Below are 13,291 nucleotides of genomic sequence, written 5' to 3' on the forward strand. Positions count from 1 at the left end.
TATACCGTAATTCACTGCTGTGAGGGTGTTATATATACCGTAATTCACTGCTGTGAGGTGTGTTATATATACCGTAATTCACTGCTGTGAGGGTGTGTTATATATACCGTAATTCACTGCTGTGAGTGTTATATATACCGTAATTCACTGCTGTGAGGGTGTGTTATATATACCGTAATTCACTGCTGTGAGGGTGTGTTATATATACCGTAATTCACTGCTGTGAGGGTGTGTTATATATACCGTAATTCACTGCTGTGAGGGTGTGTTATATATACCGTAATTCACTGCTGTGAGGGTGTGTTATATATACCGTAATTCACTGCTGTGAGGGTGTGTTATATATACCGTAATTCACTGCTGTGAGGGTGTGTTATATATACCGTAATTCACTGCTGTGAGGGTGTGTTATATATACCGTAATTCACTGCTGTGAGGGTGTGTTATATATACCGTAATTCACTGCTGTGAGGGTGTGTTATATATACCGTAATTCACTGCTGTGAGGGTGTGTTATATATACCGTAATTCACTGCTGTGAGGGTGTGTTATATATACCGTAATTCACTGCTGTGAGGGTGTGTTATATATACCGTAATTCACTGCTGTGAGGGTGTGTTATATATACCGTAATTCACTGCTGTGAGGGTGTGTTATATATACCGTAATTCACTGCTGTGAGGGTGTGTTATATATACCGTAATTCACTGCTGTGAGGGTGTGTTATATATACCGTAATTCACTGCTGTGAGGGTGTGTTATATATACCGTAATTCACTGCTGTGAGGGTGTGTTATATATACCGTAATTCACTGCTGTGAGGGTGTGTTATATATACCGTAATTCACTGCTGTGAGGGTGTGTTATATATACCGTAATTCACTGCTGTGAGGGTGTTATATATACCGTAATTCACTGCTGTGAGGGTGTTATATATACCGTAATTCACTGCTGTGAGGGTGTGTTATATATACCGTAATTCACTGCTGTGAGGGTGTGTTATATATACCGTAATTCACTGCTGTGAGGGTGTGTTATATATACCGTAATTCACTGCTGTGAGGGTGTGTTATATATACCGTAATTCACTGCTGTGAGGGTGTGTTATATATACCGTAATTCACTGCTGTGAGGGTGTGTTATATATACCGTAATTCACTGCTGTGAGGGTGTGTTATATATACCGTAATTCACTGCTGTGAGGGTGTGTTATATATACCGTAATTCACTGCTGTGAGGGTGTGTTATATATACCGTAATTCACTGCTGTGAGGGTGTGTTATATACCGTAATTCACTGCTGTGAGGGTGTGTTATATATACCGTAATTCACTGCTGTGAGGGTGTGTTATATATACCGTAATTCACTGCTGTGAGGGTGTGTTATATATACCGTAATTCACTGCTGTGAGGGTGTGTTATATATACCGTAATTCACTGCTGTGAGGGTGTGTTATATATACCGTAATTCACTGCTGTGAGGGTGTGTTATATATACCGTAATTCACTGCTGTGAGGGTGTGTTATATATACCGTAATTCACTGCTGTGAGGGTGTGTTATATATACCGTAATTCACTGCTGTGAGGGTGTGTTATATATACCGTAATTCACTGCTGTGAGGGTGTGTTATATATACCGTAATTCACTGCTGTGAGGGTGTGTTATATATACCGTAATTCACTGCTGTGAGGGTGTGTTATATATACCGTAATTCACTGCTGTGAGGGTGTGTTATATATACCGTAATTCACTGCTGTGAGGGTGTGTTATATATACCGTAATTCACTGCTGTGAGGGTGTGTTATATATACCGTAATTCACTGCTGTGAGGGTGTGTTATATATACCGTAATTCACTGCTGTGAGGGTGTGTTATATATACCGTAATTCACTGCTGTGAGGGTGTGTTATATATACCGTAATTCACTGCTGTGAGGGTGTGTTATATATACCGTAATTCACTGCTGTGAGGGTGTGTTATATATACCGTAATTCACTGCTGTGAGGGTGTGTTATATATACCGTAATTCACTGCTGTGAGGGTGTGTTATATATACCGTAATTCACTGCTGTGAGGGTGTGTTATATATATATTGTATTGTTGATGCCCTTTTATCTTTTCTGGAAAACATCTCGTATCTGGTTGCTTTTCTCCTGCCTGCAGCCTCGCTGCTGAAGGGATTGAAGCACAGCAATATCGTACTGCTACACGACATCATCCACACACAGGAAACTCTGACCTTCGTTTTTGAATATGTGGTGAGTTAGTTAACTGCTGCCGGTGTGGAAGGAGTGAAGTGTGTGTGTGTAACCGAACAAAGCTCATGTTTTATGACGCACCTTAAAATGGGGAGAGATTTACAGGAGCCAGAAGCCGAGTGGGTGAGTGCGGAGGAGGCCTCCTGCATCGGGACCTTCCTCCGGGCCCTCGCCACGGCAGCACTCCCATCCCCACCCGAAAAACACTCCAGCAGCCCAGTGGTGACAGCCACCCTCCAATCCTGGAACCAACTGCGGCAGCAATTTGGCCTGACCAAAATGTCGGACAAGGCTCCCATCTGCAACAACCATAGGTTCACACCAGCACTGACTGACGCCACCTTCAAAAGGTGGAGGCAGGACGGGGGGACACTGACAGTCAGGGACCTATACACGGACGCCAGGATCGCAACACTGGACGAACTGACAGAGAAATTTTGGCTAGCCAGGGGGAACGAGCTACGGTATCTGCAGCTCAAAAACTTCTTACGAAATGAGACAAGGACATAACATAAGAACATAAGAACTAGGAGCAGGAGTAGGCCATCTGGCCCCTCGAGCCTGCTCCGCCATTCAATTAGATCATGGCTGATCTTTTGTGGACTCAGCTCCACTTTCCGGCCCGAACACCATAACCCTTAATCCCTTTATTCTTCAAAAAACTATCTATCTTTACCTTAAAAACATGTAATGAAGGAGCCTCAACTGCTTCACTGGGCAAGGAATTCCATAGATTCACAACCCTTTGGGTGAAGAAGTTCCTCCTAAACTCAGTCCTAAATCTACTTCCCCTTATTTTGAGGCTATGTCCCCTAGTTCTGCTGTCACCCGCCAGTGGAAACAACCTGCCCGCATCTATCCTATCTATTCCCTTCATAATTTTAAATGTTTCTATAAGATCCCCCCACAGACGTACCCACAACCGCCATGACAGACACTACTGGAAGACCTACTGGACACAAGTATCCTAGATAAAGGGAACTGTAGCGACATGTATGGCCAACTGGTAGAAAGGGACGACACCGTACTGGACGCAACAAGAAGGAAATGGGAGGACGACCTGGGGATAGAGATAGGATGGGGACTCTGGAGTGAAGCACTGCAGAGGGTCAACTCCACCTCCACATGCGCAAGGCTCAGCCTGACGCAGCTAAAAGTGGTACATAGAGCCCACCTAACAAGAACCCGTATGAGTAGGTTCTTCCCGGAGGTGGAGGACAGATGTGAACGGTGCCAAAGAGGCCCGGCCAACCATGCCCACATGTTCTGGTCTTGCCCCAGACTTGTGGAGTACAGGACAGCCTTCTTCGAGGCTATGTCCAAAGTGGTTGGGGTGAGGGTGGAGCCATGCCCGAAAGTGGTGATCTTCGGGGTTTCAGACCAGCCAGATCTATTCCTGGGGAGGAGGGCGGACGCTCTTGCCTTTGCCTCCCTGATCGCCCGCCGTAGAATCCTGTTTGGCTGGCGGTCAGCAGCACCACCCAGAGCTGCAGACTGGCTGTCCGACCTCTCGGAATCTCTCCAAATGGAGAAAATCAAATTCTCCACCCGAGGGTCGGACGACGGCTTCCACAGAACGTGGGAGCCATTCATGCGACTGTTCTGGGACCTGTTAGTGGCCAACGAACAAGAGGAAGAATAGCCGGGTAGCCAAGAATCAGGGGAGGGTAGCCAAGGCATGAAAGGGAGAGAGGGACTGGGAGGGAGGGGAGGGAGGGAGGGGGGAGGGGGAGGGGGAGGGGGCTAAACCTGAAGAAAGAAAGGCGAACCACAGGGGGGGGGGGGGGGAGAGGGGGGACACAGCTGAACCTGAGGATGGAGGGGCGAACCGTGGAGGGAGGGGGGACAGGAGAGGAGAACCAGCGGGATGGAGCGGGGGGCAGGGAAACGGGAGCTGGAAGGAAGGCACGGGGTGCCAAAACGTGCATGACATCTCCAGGAGCAGGGAATGAGGAGGTTGGGGATGGAGGACGGGAGGAGCAGCGGAGGCGAGTGGGGGACGGGAGCGTGAACTGTCCGGGAGAGGCGGGCGACAGCGGTACGCGGCCCGGCCAGGTGTCGCACACTGTGGTTATCTCCCCGGCACCCAAATGTATATTTCCCCCCCCCACCCCAGTCCCCGCCACCCCTACCCCCTCTTCCCACCCCCCCCCCCCACCCCCCGCAAATAGTCACGTACTTACGTGGTGTAAATAATTCTGCCAGATGCACAGAGCTGCCGCTGTCGAGCTGGTGCACAGTACCCCACCAGTTAGTCTATTTCATATTTTATTGTATTCTATGTTGGGGTGTGCCCTTCTCTTCTAAATATGTGTATATATATATAGATATATGTTTCTTATTCTGTGTACATAACGATAATTATACCTTGTTCAAAAACCCAATAAAAACATTTATAAAAAAAAGGGGGAGAGATTTAAGGAGGGACTTCCAGAGCGTTGGCCCCGGGCAGCTGAAGGCATGGCCGCCAATGGTGGAATGATGGAATTGGGGATTTGCAAGAGACCTGAATTGTAGCAATGCCGATATTTTGGAGACGCTGAAACATGGGACCATCAGAAGGCCATTCAGCCCCTTGAGCACCGACTGCCGTTCAATTAGATAATGGCCAACCCGTACTTCAACCCCATTTGACTGTGGCTTGGGAGTGTTTTCCAATTGCAATGTAGTTACGCACAGGACAAGAATAGGGGTGAAGAGGTACAACACACAGGGAAGGGTTTGTGGGGGGGAGGGCATGGATGCCCTACATTGGTGTGCCACATGGCGAGGACACCAAGGCCTAGAATGATGGAGTTAAGATGACCTAGGATAAAGATGAAGATCAAAATTTCCTGGACTCGTTTGAAGAGGGTTGTGACTGAGCATCCGTTTTTGGGACAGGAGTAATGAGTCGGGGGTGGTGGGTGGATGATGGTCGGGGGTTGGTCCAGTGCCAGGAGGGTCAAAGGATTCACTTTCTGGCCAATGGTGGACCGGGCCGGAGAACTGGCTCTTCAAGACAAGCAAGATGCCAGGAGAGCTTCCAAAGTTGACTCACCCACTCTCTGGCTCCCCGATCTGAGTCCAGTGCAGGAACAAACAAAACGTAAAAACACACAGCCACCAAAAATAAAAAATGATTTCTCAGAGAGGCTTGACACCACAAAGAGATTTGTGAAGACAAAAGGATTTTGAAATCAAATCAATGAGGAATAGCAGGCTAGTAGAGATGGGTACAATAGCCGGGAGGGAGTGGGGAGTCCAGCAACGAGAGTGCCAGGGGAGTCAGTCCTGGACGCTTTGAGAATAGGGGGCCAATTCTTAGGGTGTGGAAGAGAGTGTTTGGCAATTACTGAGTGTGGACTTAAAGCACCGATATGGGGTTGAATAGGACACCTATAGGGCACCTCCGATGGAGTTAGATACAGAAACACGTTAATGTGATCCATACAAACCAACCACCCACATGCTGACAGGCATGGGTGGATTGGCTGAATGGCCTGTTTCTGGCTTGTATAGGCTATGTAATTCAATGTTGTTTGTGCTTATAGAAGCGAGGGAGAAAATGAAGCAGTAAATCACCTGCAGACAGGGTATGGTTGAGATTATCAGTAAACAATTGGATCAAGAAGGGGAAGTCTCTTTGTAATACTAATAATAATCTTTTATTGTCACAAGTATGAAGTTACTGTGAAAAGCCCCTAGTCGCCACATTCCGGCGCCTGTTCAGGGTAGGCCGGTACGGGAATTGAACCCGCGCTGCTGGCCTTGTTCAGCATTACAAACCAGCTGCCTAGCCCACTGAACTAAACCGGCCCTTACAGTTATCGTACACTTAACTCCAGAGCTTGGTGATGTGTTTAAGGATTTACAAGGGAAAGTTTGCAGTCTGCCTTGGCTGAATCTGTATTATATTCATTCCAGTTTCTTTCTCCCAATCCAGCAAACAGATCTTGCACAGTACATGACCCAGCACCCAGGAGGTCTGCACACACACAATGTCAAGGTAAGGTGGGGTTCAGGAGATGCAGAGGCCCACTGCTCCTGTTAACAAGCCTGACACCGTGGGAGAGAAAATGATCGACCACTCCAGCACTGATCCTGTAAAATACACAACACACAGGCTCAATTAACGCAAACTATCACACCCGCAATGCTCGTCCCACTTCTCGCTTTGATTCCAACTTTCATATTTTTAAAATAAATTTAAGAGTACCCAATTAATTTTTTCTAATTAAGGGGCAATTTAGCGTGCCCAATCCACCTAACCTGCACATCTTTGGGTTGTGAGGGCGGAACCCACGGGGAGAATGTGCAAACTCCACATGGACAGTGACCCAGAGCCGGGATCGAACCTGGGTCCTTGGCGCTATGAGGCAGCAGTGCTAAAATTCCAACTTTCATTAATCCTTCCTTGACGGTAAAGACACAAACTGGTCATTGGCACTGGTCACCCAGGTTCCTGTCACTATGGTCCACTTTCTCTGACTCTCTGACTCCACTTTTTCTCTGACTCTGGTCACTTTGGTTCAGTTACCACCAGCCTGCCTGTTTCCAATGGTGGATGATCACTCTCTGGTTCCCCTGGTATTGGTCACTCTCTGATTCTCCAGCACTGGTCACTCTCTGGTTCCTCGGACACTGGTCACTCCCTGGTTCCCCTGTCACTGGTCACTCTCTGGTTCCCCTGGTATTGGTCACTCTCTGATTCCTCAGACACTGGTCACTCTCTGGTTCCCCTGTCACTGGTCACTCTCTGATTCTCCAGTACTGGTCACTCTCTGATTCCTCGGACACTGGTCACTCCGTGGTTCTCTGACACTGGTCACTCTCTGGTTCCCCTGTCACTGGTCACTCTCTGGTTCCCCTGTCACTGGTCACTCTCTGATTCCTCAGACACTGGTCACTCCCTGGTTCTCTGTCACTGGTCACTCTCTGATTCCTCGGACACTGGTCACTCTCTGGTTCCCCTGTCACTGGTCACTCTCTGATTCCTCAGACACTGGTCACTCCCTGGTTCTCTGTCACTGGTCACTCTCTGGTTCCCTGTCACTGGTCACTCTCTGATTCCTCGGACACTGGTCACTCCCTGGTTCTCTGATACTGGTCACTCTCTGATCCCTGTCACTGGTCACTCCCTGGTTCTCTGACACTGGTCACTCTCTGATTCCTCAGACACTGGTCACTCCCTGGTTCTCTGACTCTGCTCACTCTCTGGTTCCCCTGTCACTGGTCACTCCCTGGTTCCTCGGACACTGGTCACTCCCTGGTTCTCTGACTCTGCTCACTCTCTGGTTCCCCTGTCACTGGTCACTCCCTGGTTCTTCGGACACTGGTCACTCCCTGGTTCTCTGACTCTACTCACTCTCTGGTTCTCCAACACTGGTCACTCTCTACTTCCTTGGACACTGGTCACCCTCTGGTTCTCTATCTCTGGTCACTCTCTGGTTCTCTGATGCTGGTCACTCTCTGGTTCCCTGCCACTGGTCACTCTCTGGTTCCCTGCCACTGGTCACTCTCTGGTTCCCTGCCACTGGTCACTCTCTGGTTCCCCAGCACTGGTCACTCTCTGGTTCCCCAGCACTGGTCACCCTCTGGTTCCCCAGCACTTGTCACCCTCTCGTTCCCCAACACTGGTCACCCTCTGGGTCCCCAACACTGGTCACCGTCTGGTTCGCCAGCACTGGTTAACCTCAGGTTCCAGTAATACTCTCTGGCTTCTCTGATTCTCCAGCACTGGTCAGTTTTCCCTAGCACCTGTCACTCTCTGGATCCCTAGCTCTGATCACTCTCTGATTTCATTTTGCTGAGCCTACACTGCATCTCTCCAAGGCCAATATATTCTTCCTGAGGTAGGTTCCCAGAATTGAATGCAGTTGCTGCAGGTCGGATCTACCTAACGCTGTATAACTTGAAGTTTAGCTTTGTCTTTGCAATGTAGCATGGTGGTTAGCATAAATGCTTCACAGCTCCAGGGTCCCAGGTTCGATTCCCGGCTGGGTCACTGTCTGTGTGGAGTCTCCATGTCCTCCCCCTGTGTGCGTGGGTTTCCTCCGGGTGCTCCGGTTTCCTCCCACAGTCCAAAGATGTGCGGGTTAGGTGGATTGGCCATGCTAAATTGCCCGTAGTGTCCTAATAAAAGTAAGGTTAAGGGGGGAGTTGTTGGGTTACGGGTATAGGGTGGATATGTGGGTTTGAGTAGGGTGATCATTGCTCGGCACAACATTGAGGGCCGAAGGGCCTGTTCTGTGCTGTACTGTTCTATGTTCTATGTTCTAAGGCCCAAAATTTCATTAGCCTTTTTGATTACATCCTGACAATGTTTTTTTTGGACAATCCAGTGAAACCTTTGCTTCTTACTGGGGATTTACTGAGCGAAATGGTGACCATTCCGAGGTACTTTGTCACTCTGCTGAGCTGGGCCTTGTTCTGAGTGTGGCCCGCTCCATTACTGTGCCCTCTCCTGAATAACTAAACAGCAAACTTTCTTCCTTTCTAGCTCTTTCTCTTTCAACTCCTGCGTGGCCTAGCATACATTCATCATTGTCACATCCTGCACCGTGACCTGAAACCACAGAATCTGCTCATCAGCTGTGTTGGAGAACTCAAATTGGCAGACTTTGGTCAGTTCATTATACCTGTTCGTGTGTGTTTGTCTGTCTATGTGTCTGCCTGCCTGTGTGTCCATATGTGTTTGTCTGTACCTGTGAGTGTGCATCGGTGCATGTGTTTCCATGACCATATGTGTGTTTGCGATTGTGTCTGAGTGCGTGTGCCATGTGGTGTGTGTTCATGCATCTGTGGCTGAATGTTTTTCCATGTGTATAAATGTTTCCTTTTCTGTGTGTGTATGTCTTTGTGTGTCCACGCATCCATGTGTTTGTGAGTGCGCCAGTGTTTGTGTGTGTCCATATGTGTTGTCCGTGTTTGTGAGTGTCTATGTGTGTGAGTCTGTGGGTGTGTGTCTGTCAATGTGTGTTTCCATGACCATATGTGTGCATCTGTTTTCATGTGTGTTTGTCTGTGTGTATGTGTGACCATGTTGTGTGTGTTTGTGAGTCCATGTGTATATGTGTCCATCTTTTTGTGTGTCCATGTGTGTGAGTCTGTGGGTGTGTGTCTGTCAATGCATATGGGTTTGTGTATGTGTCTCTGTAAATGTATGTCTGTGTATCTGCCCATGTGTATGGATCTGTATGTGTGTGTCCATGCTTGTGGATCCATGTAAGTGTGTCCGTGCGTGTGGGTCGGTGAGTGTGTCCATGCGTATGGATCTAAGTTTGTGTGTCCGTGCATGTGAATCTCCGTTTGTGTGTCCGTGCGTGTGGATCTGTGTATGTGTGTCTGTGTGTGTGGATCTGTGTTTGTGTGTCCCTGCGTGTGGGTCTGTTAATGTGTCCGTGCATGTGAATCTGTGTCCGTATGTGTGGGTCTGTGTATGTATGCCCCCGCGGTGGGTCTGTTAATGTGTCCGTGCGGGGTGGATCTGTGTATGTGTGTCCGTGTGTGAGTGTGTGTAGGCTTAATGTGCCAGAGTGACGGGATTCTCTGGGGGAGTTAGTCATGAGATCTTTGCAATGTCCTGTACAAATACATGTATATCTGTTTACTCTGACACATTCTGTGTCATTTTTGGATCCTCTTTCTTCATGTGCGCTGTGTTTATCTCTAAGCATCTCTGAAGCCAGCGGTTACAGATATCTCCTCCATCACTTCCTTCTTGAAGGCCTCAGCGTTGGTTTCTCATCCTCTGCCTGTTCTTTGTTTGCTTTGACCACAGGATTGGCGAGAGCAAAGTCTGTGCCCAGTCAGACCTACTCTTCACAGGTGGTGACATTATGGTATCGTCCACCTGACATCCTGCTCGGAGCCACCGATTACTCCATGGCCCTGGACATCTGGTGAGGACACTTCACATCCTTTCCGATCAAATCCTGTGGCGACTCTGGGGCTGAAATCAGGAGTACCGCCCCTCAAGCTGGGCGCTAGTAGTAGCTATTAGAGGTGGAATCCAGATTAGCAGCCCATCCGTAATGATAGGATCAGAAAAAGGCCAGAAAAACCCCCCTGGAACCTACTCCGTCATTCTATTCCATTAGATCTTGGCTGATCTGTATTTTCACTGGATTTATTTGTTTCAGTTCCATGGCCCATTGTATCCTTGACAAAAATCTATCAATCTCCGTGTCAAATGCCAATTGCATCCCAGTCCTAATAGTTTTTTTTGAGGTGGGGGGGTTCTAGATTTCCACTCCCCTTTGTGCAAAAAGGTTCTACCTGACATCGCTCCTGAACGGCCTGACTAACTCCCACCACAGGGAACAATTGTTCTCTATTTACCGTATCAACGCAATTAATATCTCAATCTTTTACACTGAAAGAAATATAAGCCTAGCCCCATGTGAATTGCCCTCACAATTTAACCCTTTTAGCCCAGGTGTTAGTCTGGTGAAGCTGCATTGCAGCCTCTCTAAGGGCCAATGTACCCTCATCTGTGATGCTGAGGGTAGGAGGCACGGGGCCCAACAAAGGAGAAGGTTGTTCTCGCCGGGTGTCACGCTCGCCTCTTTGAGGTAGAAATTTGGCTGGTTCAAGTCTCACCCCAGGACTTGAGCATGTAGAATCCAGGCTGACACTCCGGTGGAGCAATGCTGCACTGTCAGCTGTGCTGTCTTTTGGCGAGATGTCAAGCAGAGGCCCTGGCTGCCCACTCAGGTGGAAGTGTCGATCAAAAATCTGTCCAATATATTTGACAACTGAGCCCCGACTGCTCTCTCGGAGGAGAATTCCGCAGAGCCACCATCCTCTGCCAGAAATTTCCCTCATCTCCGCCTTAAATGGGAGACCCCTTTATTTCCAGACTGTGTCTACCTGGCTCTCCCACACAGGGAGACATCCTCTCAGCATCCACCCTGTCACATCCCCCTCAGAATCTTAGACATTTCAGCAAGATCACCTCTCATTCTTCTAAACTCCAGTGGATACAGATACAAACTGTCTGACTTTCCCTCATCGGATCCTTTCGTCCTGGGACTCAGTAGAGGGAGTCTTCTCTGTGCTGCTTCTAACGCATTTAGAAAATTAATACAACCATATCTACAATTGAGAAGTATTTCACTGGCTGAAAATAATTTGAGATGTCAGGTGGCCATATAAATACAAGTCTTTTACCTCTGCAACCTCAGCTCATCTTCATGCTAGAAGCGTCTATCTTGTCAATAGTTTGTACCCTATTCTGTAAGCAGTGAGGTGTCCCTAAGCCAATCCCCCCATCCCACTCCCCACCAAGCCTTCTGTATCCTGCAGCGCTCTTATTGCTATTGAGGTGGTCCAATTTTCACCACTATTCTGTCCTCACCTCGTGCCTGAAGTGACGTGGCCATAGATTCCCTGCCTTCCTCCCCCTAATCCTGGCTATGTCTGTGGCTCAGGTGGCCATTCTTTAGCTGGAAGTCTGGGCAGCAAGTGGGAGTGGGGGGAACAGGGACCTGGCCCACCCTTCCACCTCAGGGTCACTGCGGCCAGTTCTCAGGCCTGGTTGAGGGAGGGTAAGCCGGCGCAATTGGACTGCTTTCTCGTTTGATTTTCCCTTTGTGCTGTGAGTCGCCACAATTGCAGAATCCAGGTCCTTGACTTTAATGAGCTCTTGTTATACAATACAGCATGAGTTACTCAATCAAATGATTCTTTAATACTGAGTTCACAATTGACTACAGTACTCGGGTACCAAGCATTACCATGCCAACCTGGTTTGCTCTAAACACTTTTATCACTTCTATCTTTTAATGCCTACATTCCGTGACTACCAAATACTGATTTACAACACTTTAATTGTCACGCAAGGCAGACTTTAGATCACTTGGAGCCAAGAACACACACCTTCACGCTCATCAGTTTCTCCCAGTGATTCCGGTACCGTTTATTTGGTCCTCTTTATTACCATAAACAAGTGACCAACCAATGTGCTGGGGCCTTCAGACTTGGATGAGCGATTTCCCTACTTTTATCAGCCTCTCATTTTTAACACAGCTTCCCCTTTGAGCAGAAAGACCACTGTTTTAGCCCATTGTGTGCTGATTCCCCACCCCCCCCACATGAAACATCTTCCCCCCCCACACACACAAATACACACAACTATACACAAACACAAAAAGAATACACACAAGTACACACACTAACACACACAAAAACACACACATACAGATACATACACAAATAACACACATAAACAAATAATATACACACACATACAAAAATACACAGAATCACATGCACAGACAAATAAATACACACACAAAAACTCACAAAATATACAAAAACGCACAAAATATACACACTAACATACACAGAACTGCTAACATAGTACACACACAAATACATACACATACAAATACACATGTGCACACTAATACAAGCACACATTAATGCAAGCACATACATATGCATGTGCATATCACTTACACATGCACATGCCACAAATACACGAATATAAGCACACAAATACACACACACACTGAGCTACATTGGAATACATGGGAATTGTTAACCACAATTCCCATTGGCATCAGTGAGAAGCCTGGAGTGTATCAATCAAAGGAGTTAATGGTTCTGCGCCTGCCGCTGTCTTGCATGTGACGATTGTGGGGAGTAACTCTGTATTTCTTTCACAGGGGTGCGGGCTGTATATTCATTGAGATGGTGGAAGGTTGCCCAGCTTTCCCTGGTGTCTCTGATATCACGGAGCAGCTACAGAGAATCTGGACAGTAAGTGACTTTGGATGTTGCAGTAGTTCAGAGAGGTTTGAATCCAGCTCAGACTGAGAGGGAAGTGGTCACTGTTGACTTCTATCTTTATTAATACCACAAGATGCGAGTGTATTCCGTGTATTGGACAAATGACCCACAACCAGTATATTAGTTTAATTATAGTTTATTATTAAACATAGGATTGGTTCTATACTTAATAATTTACACGCTACTACATCTCAGACTATATCTAACAATTTAAATGACCTTTACTTAACTTTCAAGTGACCGGCTCTGTGCAGAT

At 47.5% G+C, this 13,291-nt stretch overlaps 1 protein-coding gene across 1 annotated transcript; it reads left to right on the forward strand.

Moving 5' to 3' along the window:
- Window positions 1–2,118: 2,118 nt before the first annotated feature.
- LOC119961045 (cyclin-dependent kinase 15-like) lies at window positions 2,119–13,040 on the forward strand (the record flags this gene model as incomplete). Its single annotated transcript, XM_038788557.1, has 5 exons — window positions 2,119–2,259; window positions 6,185–6,247; window positions 8,741–8,864; window positions 10,022–10,142; window positions 12,912–13,040. Coding segments are annotated over 5 exons (578 nt in total), but the record flags the coding sequence as incomplete, so codon positions are not given.
- Window positions 13,041–13,291: the final 251 nt, after the last annotated feature.

The sequence above is a fragment of the Scyliorhinus canicula genome, unplaced genomic scaffold, assembly GCF_902713615.1.
Source record: "Scyliorhinus canicula unplaced genomic scaffold, sScyCan1.1, whole genome shotgun sequence".
In the NCBI taxonomy this organism is placed as follows: domain Eukaryota; kingdom Metazoa; phylum Chordata; class Chondrichthyes; order Carcharhiniformes; family Scyliorhinidae; genus Scyliorhinus; species Scyliorhinus canicula.